We start from the raw sequence: 25,577 nt of genomic DNA, 5'->3' as shown, positions 1-25,577 counted from the left end.
AAACGTTGCCACATTTAAAACGTTCTATAATATACGTTACCGCAAGCAAACCAACATTTTTGTAAGTTCAGAACATGTCGAGAAATAGCTTAAAACTCATATACTCATAAAGGTTTGGAATCTTATATCGATATTGACAGTAAACTGAATGTCAGATAAAATATAAAATATTCTTAATTATAATTGTATTTTATCTTGTATTATATATAATTGTATTGTATTTTGTAATGAAGTTATTACTCGTATGTACCTGTCTGTATAAACACACAATTATATTTTAAATTTGTTGGCAATTGAACACATTAAAACAAAGTGAAAACAATCCACCTATATCTTGTGTTTACCAAAACATTTATCAAATTATTACCATTTAATGCGTAATTCTGTTATTAACAAATGTATGGTGTTAAAACTGGCAAATATATAACAGAAAGTAATTAAGGGAAATCTGCTGGCAGACATAAATCATTAGTGTATGTATAAGTCAATTAAAGTTTAATTAATTAATCATTATTGACAGAACTAAACTGGATTAATATTTTGCGGCATAAAAGGTTGATGTAAATATCAGTATGTGATTATAATTGCATTTGCTTTTAAAAATTTGCATTGCTTCTAAAAATTTAAATATTAAATTAAGAATCATTATCTTAGGATTAACGTTTACGCTTTTTTATTTTTCTTTTTTTTTTTCATACAATTTGTTGTCCTTGTTGATTTTCCGTTTGTGTATTTAATTTTTTTTATTTATGTTGTATAATTTATAATTCGAATTGTAAGATACGTTTCTTGTTACAGTAGAAGAAGTAGTACATCATCTTTTCATTCTGATTTTTTTTTTTATTTTCTCAAGCTCTTGTTTTACAATCTCTTTAGGAATTAATAATATAGATAATAAAAGAACTATTAAGTAATTTGTTATACTATGGCCATGTGTAGTATAATAATTTTTGCTTTATTTTGGTAATTCCTTTGTTACATATTTTTAATTGTGCAATTTCTACCTGTCTCTTTCTGGGATTATACTTCGCATTCGTTTTTTTTCTTTTTATGACAGTTTTATTCTGTTTTCCCCAAGTTAAATATCTTGAAGTGTCTTTCGCTTTTCTCTTCTCTCTGTTTTATTTAGCGAAAGTTTGTTTTTCTTTCATCTGTTACGGTTTTGTTTGCAATCTACAATTTTATTTCTAAATTTATCTTGCCTCGATTCTCTGAACTAGTAATTTTTCTCTTTTTCATGTTTAATTTTTTTTATGAAATTTTCGTTTATCTTGTTTTTTTGTTACAGATAGGTAGCGATTTGTGTAAATTTTTTACATTGCCATCAGTAGGATTATTAAAAGAGTCATCATCATCATAATTGGCTTGACAATCCTTTGGAAATCTTGGCCTGCTCACACAGAAGCCGCCACTGCCGTCGGGTTCTATCAACTTCCCTCTATTTTCTGACCCTTAAAATCTTAAATTCTTCTTCCAGATCATCAATCTATCCTCGAAAGAGTAACAACTTATTAATATCTTGGTCGGTCGGCTTGCTACATTTTTTCACATGGTGACTAGAAAGATCTTTTGTGTATATCCTACATCAATGTTTTAGTCCAAAAGATCTAACTTTTAAAATCAATTATTAATTTCGGAGATACGTTTGTTAGTTGACCAACATCTAAAAACATCTGATATCAACAAGATATCTGAGTATGTCCTGTCCACTGAGAACACCTGTAGCTCGAAGACTATTTTTCAATAGCAAACAAAATGCTGTATTATCCTTTTTGCTTACCCTTGGCCTATATTATTTTCCTAGTAGACAGCACTAAGTTTCTTTGAACATTTTCGTACATCGTATGGTGACTGCTCAAAAACTTACATCGGTCAAACTGGTAGAACCTTTAACAAATGTATAGCAGAACACAAATAGGACTATTAATAATAGAAAAACAGATTCTACTTAAAAGATTTCACCTTCTAGATCATATTCATACTTATAATGACCAATTTCAAAATCTCTATATTCAAAATAAAAGCAGTAAAGCTATCTTTATCAGAATCTATAGCAATTCATAAAATACAGATACAATTCTAAGTGACTAACTTGAGAAAAACAGCTCTGCGATCCTCAACTTATTCAGCTCAAGGCTATAAAGTATAGAGGCATAGTAAAATACATCATTTGAGAAATTCACTCTGCCGAAACAGCTGTAGTGATAATAAGTTATAATAAATTTTGTGGAAGTGTTGGAAAACAAAAGTTTTTAGTTTTTTATTGTTAGATATCTTACAAGTTTCTACTTTTTGGTATTTGAGACAAATATCTTTGAGGAAAACAAATAGAGAGCCAAAGAGCGGGATATAGAAAGAAAGAGAGGGACAGAAAGCCAAATAAGTTGTTAACTTGAACTAATTGACAGGCGTAGGGACTTCACCAGGTCAAACTGTAAAATAAATTTATAAGTAATATAGGGGATGATTTTGTTCTTATTTAACTTTAACTTTCTTAATTATTTCTTCTCATATGATCAGTCCTATACTAAAATCGATTCCTCTAAATTGTACTTATGTAAGGTATAAAGGATATCTAAAATTATGTAATATAATAAACAGTTCCAGACAAGCCATAGAAACTCTGGTAACTGATAATAATATATCTCCATTTGATTAATCGGCATCTAGAGGGTTTTACAACGTTGCATAAATTCTAATCACAGTGTAGTCGAATATTTCAGTTATCAACGCTTTATAATCGCTTAGTTTCCATAATTTTGGATTCTACTATAACATTAAATAATGAATAAACAATGTATAGAAAGGCAATTGTAGCAAAAGTGGAATCAAACAGTTCTAAAAATTTTACAAATTATATTTACTTTGTATAATTCATATCAAAAAACTAAAGTAAAGGTTTTTTTATTATACGATTCCAATTTTATTACAATCTGCGTTTCACACTAATGATTAGTTTTGTACAATACGCCGCTTTTATGTTAATCTATTTCAAAAACAATTTTAGAAATTTTTAATATTTAAATATATTGGATTATTTCAATTTTAAGTAGGCTGCACGGCCGCGCTCTCGGTTCTCCCCCCAAATTTCATCGATCATAACTCCGGAACTAACCAACATTTACCTTTTTTTAAGAAGCGTCTTTCAAGGCACTTTCAATATGGACTTTAAAAAAAAGGGCAAATATTCAATAATTATTAACGAATGTCCCTAGACTCTCCCAAGGAATGAATTTTAATTTGTCAACAAGGATTTAAAAGTTTGAATGCTCTTCTATATTTCATAAAATTTTCAAGTATATGAAAACTTCAGTTTTGAACGTTACTTTCTCTAAAAAAGTTAGATTGCAAAATTATCGTGAAAAAACGATTTAAAATGTAATTTTCATTACAATCAATAATTGTGACTTGACCTCATATAATCATAATATTTAAATTAGGCACAAGAAATCAGTTTCAGAACCACGATTGAATATAATTAAAAATAATTCTTACGCGAAATATAAAGACCTTAGGTATAACATAAGTCATCATCATCATTAACAGCTATTCCAGCCTTCGTCGGATGTAAACCTCCCTTAGGTGTGTCCATTCATTTCTGTTAGTTTTTTTTTGCATCCATTCGTGACCAGCCATTTGCATGATGTCGTCAGTCTATCTCTTATTTGCTCTTGATCTCCATTCAATAATTCACTTCGTCCAACGGTTGTCTTCCATTCTTCCTATGTATCCTGCCCAGTTCCATTTTAACATGGCAATCTTTTGAATTACATCTGTAACTTTTGTTCGTCTTCTTATTTATTCATTGGACTTGCGATCGCTGAGTTTAATGTTGAGCATTCTCCGTTCCATAGCTCTATGAATCACTTGCAGTTTGTGGACTATGTTGTTAAAAGTCCATGTTTCAGTTCCATATGTCAGTACCGGCAACACAGTACTGACATATGGAACATAAGCATAACATAGCATAACATAAGTATGAGAAATAAAATCTCAAATAAGCTTTATTTTAATTATTTTGTTGTGATTTAGTATTTTTTCATTAATTATAATAATTTTAAAATTTTAAAACATTTATCATATATAGAATTTAATTGCATAACTATTATTTCTGTTGAAAATTGTTCTAAAATCAATGGTTGCTGAGGTATATGAATAAAAAAACGAGGAAAAATACTGAATTTTTTAATTTTTTTTAATATATTGTTTAATAAAAAGTTTTGAGAACTCACGTTAGTGAAGTTATGTTTATGAAAATATAAAAAATATTTTTTAAGAAAATCCGAGAAGATTAAAATCATTAAAGAAGCAGAAACAGAAAGAAATTAGTAGACTGAATAGTAAATGAAAGAAACTAAAAAAATAAAAGAAAAAACATGCTCAGATTTCTAGCGGCATCTGGATTTGTGAGAGGATAAATTATACATAGTTCAGGGTGTGAGGCAGCTCCCGTAGGAAATTTATTTCTGGTTCGGTTTGTTTGCGGATTACTGTTCAAATATGCCCCCTTTAAACAAATCGGAAGGGTGTCGGGCGAAATTTTTGGGCAGACATTTTTTTTACACAAACAAAATTAGTTATTTTAAAACAAAAAAGTTCTTTAGTAATTTTTCTCTATAGTTGATAGTTTTTGAGTGATAAGCGATTTAAAATCTCAAAACTACGAAAATGCGCAATTTCGAGGATTGAAAACTCATATGCAATTATTATTTTTGAGGTTGCCAAGTACATATTTATATTGAATTTTAAACATTTAATATCAATATTCTGAAGAGTAATTGAGGCGTATTTAATTTTAGACCGTTGTTTTTAATTGTTTATTATTCGCGTCTATTCGATGTTTAAGGCGCCGCGGCGCACTATAATGGTGCGAGAACTTCTCAACAAATTAATACCTGAGATTTATTAAAATTTTGTAATTTATTTTACCATAGTCTTTTTAATAATTTATTTATTTATTAAATTAATTATTGCCAATGTGCTAATTAAATATGCGAATCATCACAATATAATAAGCGTATTGTTATTTTCTTTTTTCTTAATGTGATCGATACAAAATACTTATCTATTGAACATTGTATATTAATTTGCATTAAATGTAAATAAAACTATAGTTTACAATTTGGCAAATATTAATAAATTTATATAAATAAATAATTAATTAAAAAAATTATGTTAATATTACAAAATTTTAATAAACGTCAAGTTTTTTTGGAAATTTTTTAAATACTCTTCTGGGTTATTTCTTGTAGACGTTTTTACATCCTTTTTCTTTTGATGAATGCTTCCTAGCCCTGTAAAGGTACACATCCAAGGTCACAAAAATTCGCATAGAGCTACAAATTGGTACGCATGTTCGGTAACCATTTCAAATGAAATGTAAAAAATCCTCATCAATCCCACATCTGCAAAAAAGTTATTTAAGGTCATAGGTCGCAAATATGGGTTTTTGAGTTTATCAGCCAAACGGTAAGTTTCATAATAAAAATATATCTTACTTAAACTGTAGATCATGCAATTGTTTATAAAAATTGTCTGTGTACTTTTTTCCAACGAAGCACTATTTCGGAGATATAACGATAAAAAAAGATGAATTGTATTGTGTATTGTAAAGCGGTGTGGATTCTAAGAAGTTTGGAAAAAGATTCGTCTGATTCGCACTCATAAAATACTTCTGCTTCTTCTTCTTCTTTTCTTTCTGCTGAGTGCAAGTAAATTGTCCTAGTAGTGATCCGTCAGATGTCTCCTCGCTAGTATCGTACGAACCCTTGTCTCATGGCGATTCAACATCGGAGCGAGTCTGAGCTACTTTAGGAGAACTTATTTCAGATGTGATGGCTTCTTCTTTTTCGTGTTATCTTTTAGCTGCAGTATTAGAATTCTTTCTAGTATAGTTTTTAAGACAGTGCACATAAATTGTTACAGATTTCAGGTTTTTCAGGAATTTAGAAACTTCATCAGTTCTTTCAGTACCTGCATCAATTAATGCCTTCATGCCACGATCTACAGTAACAATTTCACTTTCAGTTGAAGATTCCCTAAAAATAAAACATAAAGATTTAGATTTTTGAAACATTTTTATTTTATATTTACCTGCAAAATAATTGCTATTACAAGATTAGCTATTACCTATTCACCAAGTGAGAGATTAACATAAGCGTAGATATTTATTGTCAAACGTGTTGGTGACCTTTGCTTCGGTAGGTATTATCTCTTGGTCTCCATTCCAGTATCCGCTTTGCCCATCTGTTATCTGTCATTCGAGCCAGTGATCTGCCGTATTACATTTCATTTTAGTTTGTACAGGTTTGACTAACGATCTAAAACGTCGCTATAGCAATTGAATGCTTCTTCTTCATTTTATATAGACATGACTCTGTCTGTTTTTCAATGTGCCTCCAGTAAGTTGTTGTTCCATCGTTTTCGTGGTCTTCCTACTGATCGTCTTCCTATTGGCGAACCGTCTCTTGCCGTCTTTACTACTCTATTTGTTGTCATTCGGTTTATATGATCGTTCCATTCTACTCTTCTATTTCTTACCTAGCTCTTGATGTTCTCCACCTTGCATCTACGTCGTATATCTGTACTTCTAGCTCTGTCCCATAGTGTCTTACACAGACAGAAAATTATGACGGAGATCTATGTCCAGCAGAGGACAAGCGAAGATTGAAATGATGAAGATAATGAGGCATTTATTGAATATCTCATACAATGTACTTGGGGTTTTGACCATTTGGAGAAGCTGATACCTTATCAGTAAATAAATACTTACTACTACAATTTAGAAACAATAGAATTTGTAATTTTCTTCCATTTTTCCACTAATAATGGTATATTTCTCTAAATGAATATAAAATACATTATAAGTTAAAACCGTATTTTTGCTTGTATTTGACAGTGCTTCAAATATTGGCAGAATTTGCTTTTAACATTCTCAGCACAGCGGACCGTTTAAATCAAAGCTTTCATCCCTAATTCAAAATAGTCGCAAATTCATGAAATGTACCATAGTTCTCCTTTACAAACCATCTTCGCGGAGGAGGTTGGCAACCAACATCGCTATTCTTATCTTAGATGCGGCTGTTATGAATAATTCGATTGATGTGTATTCCTACCATTCCATTCAATTACGCAGCCTATTGTCCTAATAACTATGCCCTGAAATGTCCTTTAAATATTCAATCAATTGAAGCATGTAATATCCTTTCCCACGCATAACATGTCCAGGTATTACAGCTTAAGTATTTTGATGTATTTTGAGGTATTTTGATAATGTGATAATGATTTTCTTTAAGGCCATCATATACAACGTTTTTGTAATGTCCATCCTTATTTAATTTCCTTTTCGATTTTTGGATTCTTGATAAGGTATGGTTACTGTATGAGGTTGGTATGAGGTATACTGCTTGGTGTCGATAAAAAGATTTTCTACTATTCAATTCCATAATCATAAAAATTAAGTTATACACTGCGATAAAAAATAGTTTTACTTGTATTACAGCTACAGCAACTACTCGTATACACGCGGCACACTTAGGCATATTATGAAGAACAAAGGTTTTTCAATTTTTTTAATCGTTTATCTTCGAAACGGTAACTCTTAGTAGAAAAAGTATTAACACAATTTTTATAAATAATTGCATGATCTAGATTTTTTGTCTAATGTATTTTTATGGTAAAACTCACTATTTGGCTGAAAATGCAAAAAATTGCATATTTTCGACCTTTGACCTTGAATAACGTTTTTTTGCACATCTGGGATTGATAGAGACTATTTGTATTTCATTTATAATGGTAGTCGAAGCATTCGTAGTAATTTTTAGCTCTATGCGATTTTTTATGATCTCACCCCTAATTTTTGGGTCAATTTTAACGGAGTATTCTAGCAAAACATTTTAAATAAATATTATATATTTTTAACAATGTATATTTTAAAAGGTAACGAGAATTGAGTAAAATGGCAAATTATAAGAATTATATCACAACAAAACCCTGACGTAATTATATTAATACGTAAGATAAAACATAAATACATATTTTGATAAAAAATTTTAATTATATATAACTAAACTTTTAGTACAAATTAAAAAAACTGTCGGATACATGTAAACTCATCCCCAATGAGCATAAATGCATTCGTAGATAGTACAAACTCAACATCGCAGTAAAAGCAGGATTTTAAAATAGACCTGGAGAGATTTGCAAACTGATCACTAACCCACATGCACCTCGTAGAAGGTAAAGACCATAATATACTTACAAACCGCTGAGAACTACCGTAGAATTTAATAAAAACTTGAAAAATGTAAATTCAAATCAACTAACGAAGTTTGGGACTACTTCCGATATAACCGAAACACATACTCCTAAATATTTTCATTAAAAAGTTCACTATCGAAAACCGAAAACCTATGCAGATGAATTTTCAGATCTCAAATCCGTTTATATTGGCAGATACATCTAATGAGCTCCTCACTGTGAGACACATAATATAAATATGAGTTAAATTTTAAAGTGCGTTACTTAAAATAATTTCTAAATATTACCACGTAAACAAGAAGTGTAACAGGTAACATGGAATATTCGGCATTAAAAACCAGCGCCTTAAAGCAAAAATGCTGTTGATGAGTTTACCTATCTGCGGTGATCAGTTTACGGGTCTCCAAAGGATGCCGGTGATCAGATTACTATATCTCGGAGTATCTAATAATTTTATGAGATGCTATAAAGTGATGAGTTCGTACAAGTAAGAAATTACACTATATTTGAATATCTTTTAAAGAACTGTAAATAAAATTTAAAAGCTACACGACCTTCCCAATTTCCAATATCAATTTCCCTTAAAAAATTCATTAACTTCTACTATATGACTGATTAAAATACAATCTTCTTACCATATGTTATTTTATATAGCATCATATGACTAAGAACCGAAGACAAAGTAGCTGTTTTTTGTTGATGACTTACTGAGTAAGAATAGCTCTCCTTTAAAGAGAACCCCGAACGTATATTCTTATGCCTGTTTTTATGAGAATTTTTTCATTTGTATTACCTTGTTGACTTCTCTCTTGTTTCATTGCAGACTGCCAGACGCGCAATGTAAACGTGAGGGCAGTCAACGCCAAAAGAAGAAAAACACCTTCTACATCTTGCTTGTGAGTTTCATACTAATTGTCTGTTTCTATTGATGTTCCGCGCATTTTGCATGTATTTACGAAAAAGTACCTTTTTGTTATAGTAAGACACCCATGAGAAAAAATATTGAGTATATTAGTTAGGGTCTCTGTTATTTCTGTAAGGCTTTTGTTATTCTAATACTCAATATTTTATATTGGAGTGTGTTGCATCTATAAATAATTAGATAGACCTGCACTTTTGAAACATATTACTACATTTTAGGAGAAAGTTCAGCAAATTTAGCAAAATCTGTAATTTCAAGACAAATTTGATTGAAAATGAATTTTGATTGAGAAAAGAAGAATTTTTACATAGAAAGCATACACTGGCTCTGAATTTACGATGCGTTAAGAAGTTGTTATACCTTTAAGATAAACAAAATAGAACACTGGAGATATAAAATATTTTGAAGGGTCCTAGCAGGACCCACTACTTCCCATTCCCTACTTATACTAACGTAAACAGAACAATATACCTTTCAAGTACTGTGCTGAGCTATTCACTCAACGCTTTGGTTTAAAATGTCCACTGGTTCAACATCGAGTTCACAGGTAACATTAAACATTTTTAAGACCAGGGCCGATATACTAACGAATTGCCTATAATACATAAATATGTATAATTATTTTAAAAATCATAAATAGAAAGAAAACTATTTGAAAATAAATGTGTGGTTCGAAACAAAATTCCTTGTCTTTGTAGCTGTACATGGTCTGTTGACTTGTGTCATTCGTTTATTCCTGTATCATTTAATAGGCTTTCTTTTTTGTATCGTTTATAACGACTGAGTTATATTATAGGCGTTATATTCTTTCTTGATACCACCTAACTTTCTATTTCATTTATATGTATAAATCGAATGCATTTGGATCTACTGTAGTTTAATTTCATTTATGTGTCAAAATATATAACTCTCTACCAGGACACTGTTTTATCACTATGTGTTTCTTCCGTTCAATGTTATTGTTTTTCTAATCAAAAGCACGAAATAATGGAGCCTAAACTACTATTCCAGAAGACGTACGACTTAAGATATAAAATATTTAAATCAAAAACATTAAAGGAACGAAATCAGTATTTCTAAACAAGATATACAACAGAGAGGTACAAGAAAAAAAAAAAGAATGTCTCACGAAAACAGAAGATAAGGTATAGGTAGATACATCAGAGAAAGATGTATCAAACTAACAAACTGCAAAATGTATAATACGGTACATAAAGAAAAGACTGGTCTTAATCTTTGACAAAAGTACTACTTTTATAATGCCGCTACCCAGTGGATAACTTCTAATATAATAGTTACTTTTTCGTAAAACGATCGTATTATCGGACAAATACAGGTGTTGTTGCATGTCAAAATTTGGAGGAATTAAAATGCCATGCTAAACCCTGATCTGGCAAATCTGGATTTGGTAACAATCTGTCAGTCTAGACTTTTAAATTTTAAGATACATTAATATTTGGTCTAATTGTTAAACGACTTGACAAATTTAGAACTGATCCAGACTGTCCAAACATATGTAGATAGTTAAGTTGTGTTTGGTACTGTCCATCGTGTCTAATGATTAAATCAACAAATATATACATATTTTAATAGTGGATTTTTGTTATTAACACCGAGAATAAACTATGACATTTTATCATGGCATTTAGATTAAATAAAAATGTAAAATTAGCATTAAGACATGCATGCCCCATGTTTTTTGAAAAATAAATCTGTAACAATTGGTTTTCAAATTTTGGCAGCGCTACTTGGCAAAAATTATCTCGTATATTACCGTTATAAGATAATAATCCTTCATTTTATGTATAAATATAAAATATAAGGTGTCTTTACATCGTATTAATTTATTTTTCCTTTTACAGCTGCACAGATACCTCAACGAGGCAGTGAGTATTTTTACATTTTTTCTATTAGATTAAATATACTTACACAAAGATCGGCCAAATGGCCCACAAGCCGGTTCTTTGTTAACATCTATCCGTAAAAAATTTTTAGAACTTTTACGCAAAGATAATACAGCTACCGTTCCCCTAATGTTTTTAACTTGCTCCCGATTTCGCAGTTTGATCGAGCAGACGCAGACTATTTTTTTGTCGCCTTTCCAAAGAAATATCCCCTTTAAAAGAAAACATTCATCAAAATATGGATGCTAGTAATTTTTTCTTTGTTTTAAATGAAGATGTCGAAGCAATAGAGGAAGAAAAAGGTGCAGAAGAAGAAAAAGCTAATGAAGGAAAAGGAAAAACGGAGAAAAAACGAATCCAATAATGAGCTATTGGATTTTGTTGCTTGTGTTTCTATTTGGAGGACGGTAAAATATTAAATCGTCACTGGCTTACAATAGAAGTGAAAAACCTGTACTTCAGTATTTGTTTGGCATTTTCTGATGGTTCATCTAATGTTATCAAGGTTTTACCCTATTTAGACATTTAATTTAAGCATGAAAAGTCAAATGCTTGTAAAGATTCCATAAACACGTATATTTCTTATAAGAAGGAAACAAATATTGTTGACTGTAAGTAAGGTAAATGACATGCAAATTGAAAACAAGGTCTTGTAATGGAACAAGTTGAAAGTGCCTACAGTTTTGACGATCTTATAGAAAATCATGGAAACTCTTTAGAAATATCATTTCTATTATGTAATTATTATAAACATTTGGAAGCGATTATAAAGCAAGTTCTGAAAAATTAGAGGAAGAGGTAATCAATTACATTTATTGAGAAAGGGCGTTATACTAACCTTTTAAACTAAACTAAACCTAACTTTTAAATGAGTAGATTCATATAAAGAAACATAAAATACTCCCATTTTCAAATATTAATTTCGTAAAAAATCTAAATAAAATTAGAAAGGGAGTTCTACTGACTACCAAAAATTTTTCTCAAATTTTTTGAACGATAAGATTCTTCTGTAGAGATAGTTTGGAAAATTACTCACACTTTTTAAATATTTATTGGAGTATCCAGGCAGTACAAAAGAGTATAACGAAGTATAAGGCGAGAAACCCTCGCCTTAGCTGACAATAAAGTTTATAGATTTAAATTAAAATTAAACTTAAAACATTGATTTACTTTACATGCATTAGGATTCCAAAATACTTTAATTCAAAAGTTTAGGAGAGGGGATCTGGCGCATTCAGTTTAGAGATAAAGTTGGCGCCTTTTTTGAACCAGTCTGGCCCATGCTTGCATCAAACAATTATTTGCTAATTATGCTTACGTAAAATTATAAAGAAAATCTTGTAGGCAATCTGCAGGATAACCTGGGGGAAAGGGACAATTTCACTGATGACAACTATTTTGTTAATTAAATAAAATAATTGGTACCGTCAAAATATAGCATATATTGTATTCGTTAAGGATACAGTATTCACCTTACTTTATCTGAAGCATTTGAAACAACTTATTCCTATATTGTAGTAAATGATAAACTACTTTAGGTTGCCAAGAATTAATTTATTATAAACAACACTAAAATTAACAACCAAAGTGATAAAAAATAAACTGAATGAACACAGATCATGCACCGACATTGTGTTTATGATGAGGCAAGTGCAAAAGAAATCATTAGAATACAATAAACTGGTATATATGTTACCTGGACTTTAAGAAGGCAGTTGACAAGGTCAAATTAAAGGATGTTATCCAATTATTGTACGTAAGAGAGATAACTCTAGGAATAAATCAAAATGATCTAAAATATCTACCAAAACAAAACAATATAAGTAAAAGTAGATATAAATGACCCAATTGAAGCTTACAATGGTATAAGATAGGTAGATTCCCTCAGTGCTCTATTGTTTAACCTGATCATGGATGAAATAATAAAAAAAGTAAGTACTAAAAAATCATACCAAATACGAGAAAGACAAATTAAAATAATCTGCTATGCCGACGACGCAATATTAGTCACTTAAAAATATCGAGAAAAAAATGAAACTCAGAATTTACAAAACAGTCATCAGACCAATGCTGATATAAGGTAGAAACACGACCTGACCCAGAGAGGACAAAAAAAATGTTAGAAACAGCAGAGATGAAAACTCCAATAGGAAGACCACGAAAACGATGGAACGACAACTTACTGAAGGCACGTTGAAAAACAGACGGAGTCATGTATGTCTACTTAAAAAGAAGAAGAATAAAAAGAGGTTGCCAGGTCTAGCAGATGGTCTACTATCTTCAAGTCATTTTAGGTTTTGTGTAAAAGATGAGTGTTTGAGCAAAGAATATAGACGTCTATATTCTTTGGTTTGAGTGTATTGAAATTTTCACATCTGGATTGTTTCTCATAGAAAGTTTACATTTTAGTTATTAGTTTTGGGAGTTTAAAATGAAATTTCCTAAGCAATTCCAAGTGCTTTTCTTAATTTTTTTAGTTACTTATAATGCTTATTTGAAGTTATTCGTTTTGTGGATAAACTATACGCTAGGTGGAAAGTATCGTGACTGACAAGAACAGATATAAACTTCGTAGTTCTGTAAAGTTATCAGGTATTTTCGAAAAATTTTATTAAGAAAAAAGTTATAATCACTTAATTTATTAGCTTCTGTAACCAAATATGAAATATAAGGAAAGGGAGGGATAGGCTCAGAGCAAGATTTAAACAAGTAGGCAAAAACCTAAAATATAAAAGAAGCTTTAAAATTTTTAAAAAAATAGTTAACAGTTTTGAATAAAAAGAAACACTCTAAACAGCAGACAAGTATCTTTTTTTAAGTTTTTTTTTATCTAATGTGGCCATTTGATTACGATATTTTGGTGTTTTTAGATTTTTTCATATCAACTAATCCTTACACTGTTTTTTTCGGTTTTTCATTGTAATTGTGTAGGCATTCCATATTTTTGTTTGTATATATATTCAATAATTAATTTTGTCTTTTAATAATTATTTTTTTTTTGCATTTTTGTTTTTTACGCTGGCTAAATGACCGTTGAAATAAAACAATATTTTCCATTGCCCCCTTTTACAGTGATTTTCAAGATTGTGTATGTATTTTTATCATTTTAAATTGAGATTGTGAATCCCTCTATAAAAAAAAATCAAGTAGCTATTGTCTGTTTTTTAACTTTTATTATTTATCAACAAAATAACGTTGAGTAGAAGGCACCAACTGTTTATAAACGTCTCAATAGAGAAATTTAATAGGTATAATCTTATATTTTGACTATATCCGTTAAATTCTCTAGCTTTTTGTTTTGGTTTAATATTAAAGAAGATAAGCAGAATGAGACGTTTGTTTGGGATAACTATTAGCAGGTGCAATGATAGGAATGATGAGGATGATGCTTTTATAATGTTGGTAAATAATGATGTTACCAAAGGATAAAAAAATAAAATTTGGTAACATTATCATTTAATGCCAAGTCATATTTAGTTATCAGTTATAACAGCTCTTTTCATTAATGTCTAAACTAAATACTAAAAGCTAAAAAATATTTAAAACAAACTTATCTAGGAATTGATAGATAATAGTTTAATAACTAGACTTACAATGTATTTTAACGGGTAATATAAGATACGAACTTTAATAACATTTCCAAGAGTATAAAAAGAATAGTGATTTATTTTTTAGGCTGCAAACGGAAAGAGGACCCTGCCAGCAATACGGAACAGTTGCCTACCCCGAAGAAACCGAGACTAGTTTTTACCGATCTCCAGCGCCGTACTCTGCAGGCTATTTTTAAGGTAATGTATTCTATATTACACTTTTAAATGTAGATCTATCAAATGTTGAAATATTTGAAAATACAAAGGTATTGGTAACATATCCAAAATGTGTGCATCCAGGATCAACCTGAATTTAATAGCCTAGTTTTCTATAATTCCTTAAAATTTTTAGTGTTAGTTTGTCTTAACCTCACAAGCATCTTCTTATTGTGCCGTTTTCTAACAAAGGTTGGCTATCACTTCTTTAAACGCTTCCCTTTCTTTTCCAACGTGAAATATCTGTTCAACACTGAGGTTAGTCCAATCTCTCATATTGCTCAGCCAAGATTTCTTCTTTCTGCTTAACCCTTTTCTTCCCTCTATTCTTCCTTGTATAATCATGTGCAGCAGAGAGTATTTATCGTTTCGAAGTATGTGACCCAGATACGATGTTTTTCATATTTTAATTTTGATAATAAGCTTTCTGCCATGTCCAATTCGTCTTAACACTTCTTCGTTTGAGACTTTTGTTGTGCAAGGAATTTTAAGACTACACTTAAATAGCCACATTTTGAATGCCTCTAATTTTTTACGGATTTGGCTTTCAGAGTCCAAGCTTCTAACCCATATAGCAGTTGCGACCATACATAACATTCGACGAATCTCAATCAGATAACACAAGCATACTCCACAAAAAAATTAAAACATATTTTTATTTCGATGCAGGGCAGCGGCAAGCCGCTTATACGTATTTCAACCTCTTTAGGTCTCATCAGAGCGGCATATGCTGCTGCTCTGAATCGAAACAAAATCTATCCCATCGTAGGACAATAATTATCAAAATAATTATTTACAGACGTTACAACGCCATCTAATAACAACAAGAAAAATCATAAGATTTCCTACTTGGCGAAACTGAATTCAAATATTTACCACTGTGCTTTCTACAACTTGCAAAGCAGACAGATTGATGAATTAGTCGGCAAGGAAATCTAAAATATGCATTCCACATGCCGTTCATCATGGTTAAAATTCGTAGTGAATTCACATTTCTGGTACTCCAAACAGAGTAAAGAAATAAAACATAAAGACGGTATTAGATTTTTATTTCGATGCAGGGCAGCGGCAAGTCGCTTATACGTATTTCAACCTCTTTAGGTCTCATCAGAGCGGCATTGCTGCTGCCCTGCATCGAAATAAAAATCTAATACCGTCTTTATGTTTTATTTCTTTACTCTGTTTGGAGTACCATAACCTGAATTCACTACGAATTTTGAACATGATGAACGGCATGTGGAATACATATTTTAGATTCCCTTGCCGACTAATTCATCAATCTGTCTGGTTTGCAAGTTGTAGAAAGCACAATGGTAAAGATTTGAATTCAGTTTAGCCAAGTAGGAAATCTTATGATTTCTCTTGTTGTTAAAACATATTTTTTATTTATTTATTAGTTTGCTGCAACCACAGGGGTTACTGACGACATTAGCGGTAATTTCTGCATATTGGTGACTCAGTTCGTGTAAAGAGGTGTTTATGAATGAAGTTATTCTGTCCCAGCAACAATCGCATTATTTTCACTTGGTGTGGTATGTTCGATGTTGGTTTCACTAATTGTTTAATTTCTTTTACTGTGTTTTATGAAGCACTTTACATGTTTTGGCACGCACTCAACACTTTAGATTTGGTTTCAAATCATAAAAACAAACCTCGTTAATGTGAGTGGAGTCCTCTGGCTGAAGGATACCGAGCGGGCTAGTTGGTCTGCTTCTTCATTTCCTCTTATACTGGAATGCGTTTGGACAAACATAAAGTCGACGGCGATCTTTGTTCCGTTTAGGTTGGCTATTTCTAATTTGATCTGTAAGGCGATTGGATTATTGCTATATAAATGTTTGATAGTGTGAAGCGAGCTTAGTGAATCAGTAATTATGAGAGACAGTGACTGTTTTGACTCTTTTATACGGATAAGTGCTTGTAATATTGCATACAACTGGCTGCACCAACACCTGATATTTTGGATGCATCAGTGTATATCTTATAGTGATTTTGATAAGTTTCCATTGCTTTTAAAAATGACTGTTTGATCAGGTCTGTTAAGGTCTCACTTTTTTGTACATACGAAGATTGGAATTAATTTTTGGAATTGGTATTAATCAAGGTGGAGAAGTTAGAAGAAGTTTATTGGTAAAATGTCAGAAAATTAAACATGTAGGTCACAAAGGTTTCTTATAACTATTTTATAAAATGATGAATATAATCTTGTTGCAAAGATGGTCTAGAAATCGATCTGTGAACGTATTGGTATAAGTAGGATGCTCTTTATTACTAGCTGTTTTGGACGTATGTGAAAGACAAACATATTTGTATCGCAAACTTAAGGATGGTTCTCCTGTCAGGCATTGTAAAGTTTTAACTGGTGTCGTTCTAATTGCGCTTGTAGCTATTTGTAGAGCTGCGTGTTGGACAGTTTCTAACGTGTTTAATACTGATGTTTTGCTTCAGGAATAAACTATCGCACCATAGTCGAGATTGGATCTAACTAACGATTTATATACATTAGTGTTGCCCAAAATCGGTCTTGTTCTTGCCTTTTCGCAAAACCAAAACAAAGACCACCTAATTTTAGCAAGACCAAGACCAAGACTAACCGTGCAAGATTTGAGCAAGAACAAGACTAAGCCTGCGAGCCTCTTGCGTCTTGCAGTTAGGACTGAGTGTAGTTTTAGAGAGTATAGTAGTTCGGTTACCAAAAAATATTTAATATAAATTAAAAAAATTGGACTTTGCGCATTACGAACAATGCCATAAACATACATAACGAATCAAAATATTCATTAAAAGAACACTTGACACATTTGAAACGTACTTAGAGGTCATAATTAGAATGTAAAAATAAAATATTTTGTACATTATTTCCCAGCAGACGACTTCTTCGCTCTGAAATTAATTGTCTAGATTTTGAGAATAGCCGCCCTATAATCATAAAATAATCTTGCGTTAAGACGCCGACAGTAATATCGTATCGAAACTTTTTAAAAATATGTCACCTTAGCTAATAAAAAATATAATAAGGTTAACCATGCCTACTGTTAAGGACATCCAGATTGACTCCCGTGGGACATGCTACATAGCTCAATTAGTTAGAGCATAGGCACGGATCGCTTAGATAGTGGGTTCAAACCCCACCCGGTGTCTGTTGTGTTAACATTTATTAATTTGGTTGGTCTTTATTATGGCTATGTTAATTCAAGCTTAAAACGTATCTGTTCTAAGACCGAAGACCAAGACTGGGAGCGCAATACCAAGACCAAGACCAGGTGGATTGGCGCAAGACCAAGACCAAGACTGTCTAAATCTCGTCTTGTTCTTGCATTTGGACAACACTAATATAGATGAGTGGAAATATTTTTACCAGGATAGATTTTACTTGGCATAATTTTTTAAGTTCCTCTGTAGGTTTTACAAGGATAGTTTTTGGTCAAAAAACATATCTAAAAATCGGACATTGTTTGTGAAACTGAGTGTTTGATTATATAGCTTCAGATGTGGTGCAAGAGTATTATGTTTTCGTGTGAATAGAATACATTTAGTTTTTGTTGGTGAAACTGCAAAACTTAGATCATGATTCCAATTTATTGATTGTTTGTTGTAAATGATTTTGAATAGATGCAAGATTTTTTCCTATGGCAAATAAAACGTCATCAGCTTATAGTCTTCCTTTAACAACTGGTGAGTATTGATAAAGTATGTCGTTGATGGCTTTTATAAAAAGTGTTGTGCGTGTAACCGATCCTTGTGAAAGGTCGTTCAAAAAAAGACTACAATACAATCTGGTTTATTCGCTTCATATATTACTGACTCTAGGAATAGAGATGTTGGGGAATAAGCAGTTTTGTTGTTCTAAATACCATCTCAGTCTTTTATTTTCTATTTTCTGCTTTACGTATAATATTGGTTAAAGATATTGCTCGATATAATTCTGGATATGTTCGGAATTAATGGAAGCAGTATTATTGCTTTAGACCAGGTGGACGGAAATACCTGGTTGTTCCAGATAAAATTGTAAAGATCTAATAATAAATTTTCCCTTTGTCTGAAAGATGCAGTAGAAGTGGTAAAGGGATACCATCTGGTCCTGAGCTTGAATCTTTGAAAAAGTTTAAAGCTTCAGCATGTGTTAAGCTAAGGGAACGTTAAGGCTCTCAATCTCATGTCCGTCATTTCCTAGTATGTTATCTTCTTTGTATCTACTTTGATTTATTTATATAAAACTTGTGTGTGTTATTTTCATTGTGGAAATTTAATTCATATTGGTCTGCTTACATATCTACAATTCCTATTATACCAATTTTATTATTTTTTGCGAAAATCGCTTTTTTTCGGAAATCGTTCTCTGAGAACGATTTCCGAAGTGGAAATTGAAACGTCAATAAACGTATTTTAACCTTTAATTGTGGCTTATTCCCATTTAAATAGTAATATATATATATATATATATATATATATATATATATATATATATATATATATATATATAACCCTTGACTTTTTTAATACGTTGTTAAGTATTTAATATTGGGTGTTAACTGAAGATCAGGTATTTGGTATTTTTATATTTAAGTCTAAACCGTATAGTTGACTTACTTCTATTATCAGAGCCACTAATGCTTGTCGCTCTTCCATACTATCTGCAAACTCGAGTGAACATCTGATGTTGTCTTTCTTCGTTTACCAGGATTCCCTCCACATCTTCTACGGCTTGTTGAAAAATGTGTTTGAAGTGTATATGCTAACAAATGCATCCTGATGCCTCACCAACTAGTACTATAGTAAACTGTGAAACTACTTCAAAATGAATAAATGCTGACTAATGCACTATAATGTATTACTCAAAAGAGTACCATAATAAACAGCGAAAATATTCAGAAGGGAATAATTCTAGACTACGGCCTATAAACCATGAATATAGTGTATCGTCTTGACAAACACACACTCTCTTTTTTTGTCTAAAATGTGCAGTGATACTCTGCTCCAAAGGTAGTCTTTCTCATCGTACATATTTAGAGTTTGTTTACATTTTCTGATATTAAAGTCGTATTGGCCATGATTACTCTTATGGACCCTGTTGACTGCATGTAATTGCACACTTTGCGTGTAAATTATTCCGCCGCTATTAACCCACTTTCAGTTTACATTAGAAAATAAATATTAAGCACTTGCCTCCACTGGTAGATTTTCAGTCAGTTCAAGGCTGTCCCTAAAAAATAACATTTTCTATATAAAGTTTATGAAGCTTTTAAACATATATACCGTGCTAAGCCTTATCTGTCACGCGAGTATATAAAATATATTTTTTTTTCAGCATCATTTACATTTTATTTGTGATTTTTACAGAGCTTCCTTCATATGTAGTTAGATAATATAATAAAGTATTATCTTTAATAATTTTTTATATAATCTTAGATACCATTTTGGACGTTAAAAAAAATAAAATAACTATTCCAATATTAACGTGAACTTGGATCGGAGCATTCACCAAATTTGTTGGTCCTATATTTTAACTTTATTTCACATAATTTATAAGAAATCGAAAAACTATTAAATTATTATTAAGTATGTCCATAGAGAGAGCTATATAGAGTACATTACGAAAGTTATAGGAAATGTTATAACAATATATTGTATATAAACAGAAATTGTTTGCTCTAGATATTATTCATCTGTTTTTCTATTGTTTTTGTCTTCGTCAATTTTTAGATTTGTATTCCATTTTGCACTTTCAAGTAAACTCCATTACCTATATAATTTTGTACTTGAACTATAGTCTAAATGTTTAAATGTCTATATGAAGACCTGAACGATTTCTTACAGATTATTTCCTAATTAAAGATATCAAGCATGAAATCTATATCTAAAATTTCTCTTAAATTGTATTAATTTATTATAGCAAGAAAATATAATGCACACTAATTATTTATGTAATAAAGATTTAATTAACCTACCTTATATCATAATATAAACTAACATAGTGTTTGGTTTCAATGTTTTTGAATAAAAACTTTTATCTGTCCAGTATTTTGGTTCTTGATGCAAAACTTAGACTTTCATTCAGTCATCATCATCAAGTTATTTACCTTTATCGTTATGAGGAGCCTTCCTTCATTATATTTATATGCAAAAGATTTGAAACTGTTTTCGTGTGATATGTCAAGGTATATATTATGTTTTATTGGGTTAAGCCATAATTGAGTCTAATAAAAATTTTATTTTTAACTTATGTTTGACGTTTCCATTTCCACTCTGAAAATCGTTTTCGAAAAATATTATTTTAAACATTCTTGGAATATGTATAACCACCAAAGTTACAGTTTATTTTTTTTTTTAATTAATTACTTACTTAGCGTCGATCTTGTAGGCATTTGCTTGCTTTAAGTTAAAAAATTTCTTTGTATCTGTGTACTTTCTCTAAAGCTTTTTCTTTAATGTACATTGTCTTGTCTGCAATCTTGTTATTACGGATAATCATGATTTTTTTGTGTTCAAAACCATTCTATACCTCTCTATATTCTATATCAACCAAAATTTGCAGCCCTTCTATGCTGTCCTTAAGGAGTACTGTACCGTCATTGTTATGCCTTCATTGATGTCTTATAGTGCCTCTTTGAGTACACACCCTTGTCATACTCCACTTCTTATAGGTATCTGTTAAGATTTTTGTTGGTCTACTCGTATGATGGCTTTCTGATATCGGTATAAATTTGTAATGATTCTCACATCTTGATCATCTATTTCTGTGTTCAGTAATATGTCTGCAAACCTCCTGTGTTGTATTTTATCGAAGGCAAAATCTTGTTTTATTTTTCCATGATGAATTTTATTGATTCTTCTATCACGCCAAAGGCCTATGAGGCCAAATGAAGAACACGTCCTCTACATATATCCACCAAACTGTGGGTTGTTTGACTTGTTTGTGCACAATGTTTTGTTCGAAATCCTCCATGAATAAATCTGCTAATAATGGAGATAAGGATGAGCCCATGGCTAATCCGAAATTTTGCTTATAGAAATCATTATCTGGTTGAAAATAAGTGTTATCCGTGCAAAGTGTTAGTAGCTAATACATTTAGTGGGTTTTTGTTGTTAATGTACCATTGCTCTCTAGTTTACCTCTTATTATTTTTAAAATTTTCTTCAATGGTATATTGGTGAAAGGACTGGTGATATCAAAACTGACTAGCATATTATTGAAATTATAATGTCTTCTGCTAGTTTTTGTAAGAATTGTTGTGAGTTTTTGATAAAAAATGTTGTGTTGTGTGCTAGAGGCTGTATTATGTCTAAGAAGAATTTTGACAGTCGGCTGCGAGGAGAACCCATGCTGCTGCAAATAGGTCTGACGGGTACATTTTATTGTGAATTTTTGGAACACCGTATAAATGTGTGGTATAGTGCTATAGTGTGGTGTTAATGTTTTTATTCGGTAAAGGTCCAGTTGTGACCAATTCTTGAATTTTCGTCTGATATTGACTTTTATCCATAATTACAGTTACGTTGCCCTTTTAGAACTTTGAGTTCTTCTTTAGTAACATTTGTTATGGACTTTGTGTTTCTTCCAGTTCCTTTTTGCATAGAACTTTATATTCTTCCTTTTCATGTGTTGGTAGTACTTGACAGACTTTTTCAACTGCACTGATTATGTCTAGTTTAGGAACTCTTGGGCGTGTTACAGCATAATTTAGACCTTTTGAGAGCATCAGGTTCTCTATTGCGTTCAACTATCTCTTTCATAGATTAACAACTTTTGTACTGTTAGCATCGTGTCTTAGTAGTTTATTGGTATTCTTTTTATTAAATAGCCTATAGTGTGACATTTATGTACATTTATTGTCATCAAAAATTTAATTAACCTAGGGTCAGGCTGAATCCTCTTACACAAACATTTATCAAAATAAACTACTTGACTATACTGTAATGTTTATTTTAATTTATTTACAGTTTTCTAACGCTAACACTAAAAACATTATTGGATTATAACATTTATTTACACGCGTACAATTTTATATTATCGACTGGCTAACAATTTAATTTCTATTATATATAGTACAATCATTTTTCGAAATATTCTTCTAGAACACAGTTGAATTCTTGTGTCAGGACACCCGAAGTGGTTCTTGGGATATCGCGACGTTTCTATCAAGGGCGTAGCAAAGCTATGGTAATAATACTATATTAGGACATAAAGAACATATTGGCCTCTAAATATAACTACAGATTAGCTACGCTATATTAACTAACCGACTATGGTTTTTCTTGGATCTTCGATAAAAACTAAAAGTATGTATATTATGGTTAATATACTTTCGATATGAAAATAAAGTGGTGTGTCATCTTTCAATAACTTTATGCTGTATAATTTTCCAAACGAAGAATTGCATCGTTTTCCTTATGTTTAATTTTATATTATTGATTGATATAAATTGTTTATTATGAGTAAACAATATTAGTGTCATACAATAAATATACTTTTTGTATTTTAGGAAACAAAGAGGCCCTCAAAAGAAATGCAGGTAACGATAGCACGGCAACTAGGTTTGGAACCGACAACTGTAGGTAATTTCTTCATGAACGCGCGAAGAAGGTCTATGGATAAGTGGAAAGACGAGGACCCAAAAGCCGTTTCTCAGGCCATGCTCCACCAACAACTATCACCAGGAATGGATCAAGATGATCTGGATCAGGACGGAGATATGGACAATGATATGGATGATCATGACGATGTCTTGTGACATGCATTTCGTGATCGTCACTTGTTATTGCTGTGACACTTTGTTTAAGTGTAGCATTTTTAGAACAATTAGATTAGTGTAGATTCACCAACATTGTGTATTTGACCTATCGTTATAATTTTTTGTTGGACGAAAATGTATTTTACAAGACAATCTATAGTTATGTACCAATTTACTTGCATAATTCAAGGACATATGATCCCAATCTGCGATATTCTTTAAGAATATCTATACTAATGCATTGTGGTTTCTAGGACTCAAGACACTTTGCTTCTATAAACCATAAGCCTTGTGCAAATGTAAATGTAAATTTTTTGTTTTGGGATACATGAACTGAATGAACTAAATTTTATCACTTATTGTTAAAATATATTTTGGCTTGAAAAATTACGACTTATAATATAATAAAAGCAAGTATAGCTGGTGAAAGTTTAACAATGAATACTCAAATCAGTATTTATCCCTTTCATTATATTTTATATCTTTAGTAAAAATACATATATTATTATTAATTTATAAAAGTGGAAGCCAAAGTATATTTATTTTTAATCCTAACTAAGCCTACCGTCTACATTGGTCTCAAAAAGTTTTTAAATGTATTTTCTTCTTCTTATTAAACAGACGTTTTACGTCTTTTTCTCTAATAGTGAACTACAATCATGTTCATTTGAGAACAATTTTATCAAAATATTTCTATTTTGCGTAAGGGTTTTTAAAAAATAATGCGAGTTTGGTTTCTCGGTGAGAATGTTTTAATAAAAATGTCTGCTGTGATATGTGACATGTCTACAATATTCTTTACCGATAGTATCAATTGCCTCACTTTGTAAAATCTTATTTTGTACACTTTAAGTATGATAACATTATCACCACATCTAAAACGCTAATAGAGACTCAGAAATCATGGTCTAGTTATCCATAAAATTAAAGGAACATTTTTGAAGAGCAATTTTTTGAGAAATAAATTGAAACAATTAAAAGACATCATTTTATTTTAAAAAAATTTTTTTTTTAATATAATAGGCATATTTCTCTTGTGAAAAGTCTTAAATTATGTCGTTAATGACGTCCTGAGTATCAACTATGAATACATATATTATTTTTACTGAATAAAGTGTGTGCTCTCCGTCAACTCTAATTTTTGCACACGCCGTTGCCCTATACTTCTACGAAGCTTTCGCATAAAATTCTGCGGTATATTTTCCCATTTTTTTTTTTAAATTCAACATCCACAGTAACATTTTTATTTTAGCAACCTCCATGTGATTTTCCTGCACCCTCTTTACAAGTCCCACTTCACTGCAGGCCTCATCACACTCTTGTATATCTTTCCTTTTAGCCTTTCACCGATTTATCGATTACAGAGTACCCTGCTCATGCGCTTTCAGTTAAATTAGCCAACCTGTATCCTGTGGGCAATTTCTCGATCTATGGTAACATTTTCCGTTATTTAGATAACGATACCATTTAAATTTTCCCTTACCACCAAATCCAATGACCTCATGAATAGCAATAGGTTGGAACCGCTCACCCAGAGATCTATAGATGGAAAGGGCTAGACAATCAAAATGAAATGATAATTAATAGGGTCTTTCAAATTGCCATCCGCTTTTGTGATAATCCATAAGGCGAGGCTTTCAGAAAGATCTCTTTGGTAAATGAGAATTTCTTAATTTTGTCCTTATCGTACTATTACTAATCAATACTTCATTTATCATTCCCAAATCATTGTAAGTTTCAAGTGGTAGATTTACACCGAGGTAGTACTAGAAGAATCAAAATAGATCGGTCTCTCTGTGGAGTGGGTTTCCTTTGCGATATTGCTTTATTCTGTGTATTTATATCGAATTATCCATAATGCTAAGAATGCCATTTGCGTAATCAGAGGATACAAATAAAAATTAAGAAAGAGTAAATAATATACACTACTGCCCAAAATTAACGCACCACCTTA

At 31.1% G+C, this 25,577-nt stretch overlaps 1 protein-coding gene across 1 annotated transcript in view; it reads left to right on the top strand.

Moving 5' to 3' along the window:
- Positions 1–23,666, top strand: part of onecut (homeobox protein onecut) — a 78,768-nt gene extending 55,102 nt beyond the window's left edge. The window contains exons 2-4 of the mRNA XM_072545905.1: positions 11,044–11,067; positions 14,761–14,873; positions 23,375–23,666. Coding sequence (XP_072402006.1) covers positions 11,044–11,067; positions 14,761–14,873; positions 23,375–23,623 — 386 coding nt within the window. The 3' untranslated portion in view covers positions 23,624–23,666. The remainder of the gene's footprint in view (positions 1–11,043; positions 11,068–14,760; positions 14,874–23,374) is intronic.
- The last annotated feature ends 1,911 nt before the right edge of the window (positions 23,667–25,577 follow it).

This window comes from Diabrotica undecimpunctata, chromosome 10 (genome assembly GCF_040954645.1).
Source record: "Diabrotica undecimpunctata isolate CICGRU chromosome 10, icDiaUnde3, whole genome shotgun sequence".
Lineage (NCBI taxonomy): Eukaryota > Metazoa > Arthropoda > Insecta > Coleoptera > Chrysomelidae > Diabrotica > Diabrotica undecimpunctata.
Note: the sequence above shows the minus strand (reverse complement) of the source record. Positions and strands in the feature narration are given on the sequence as shown.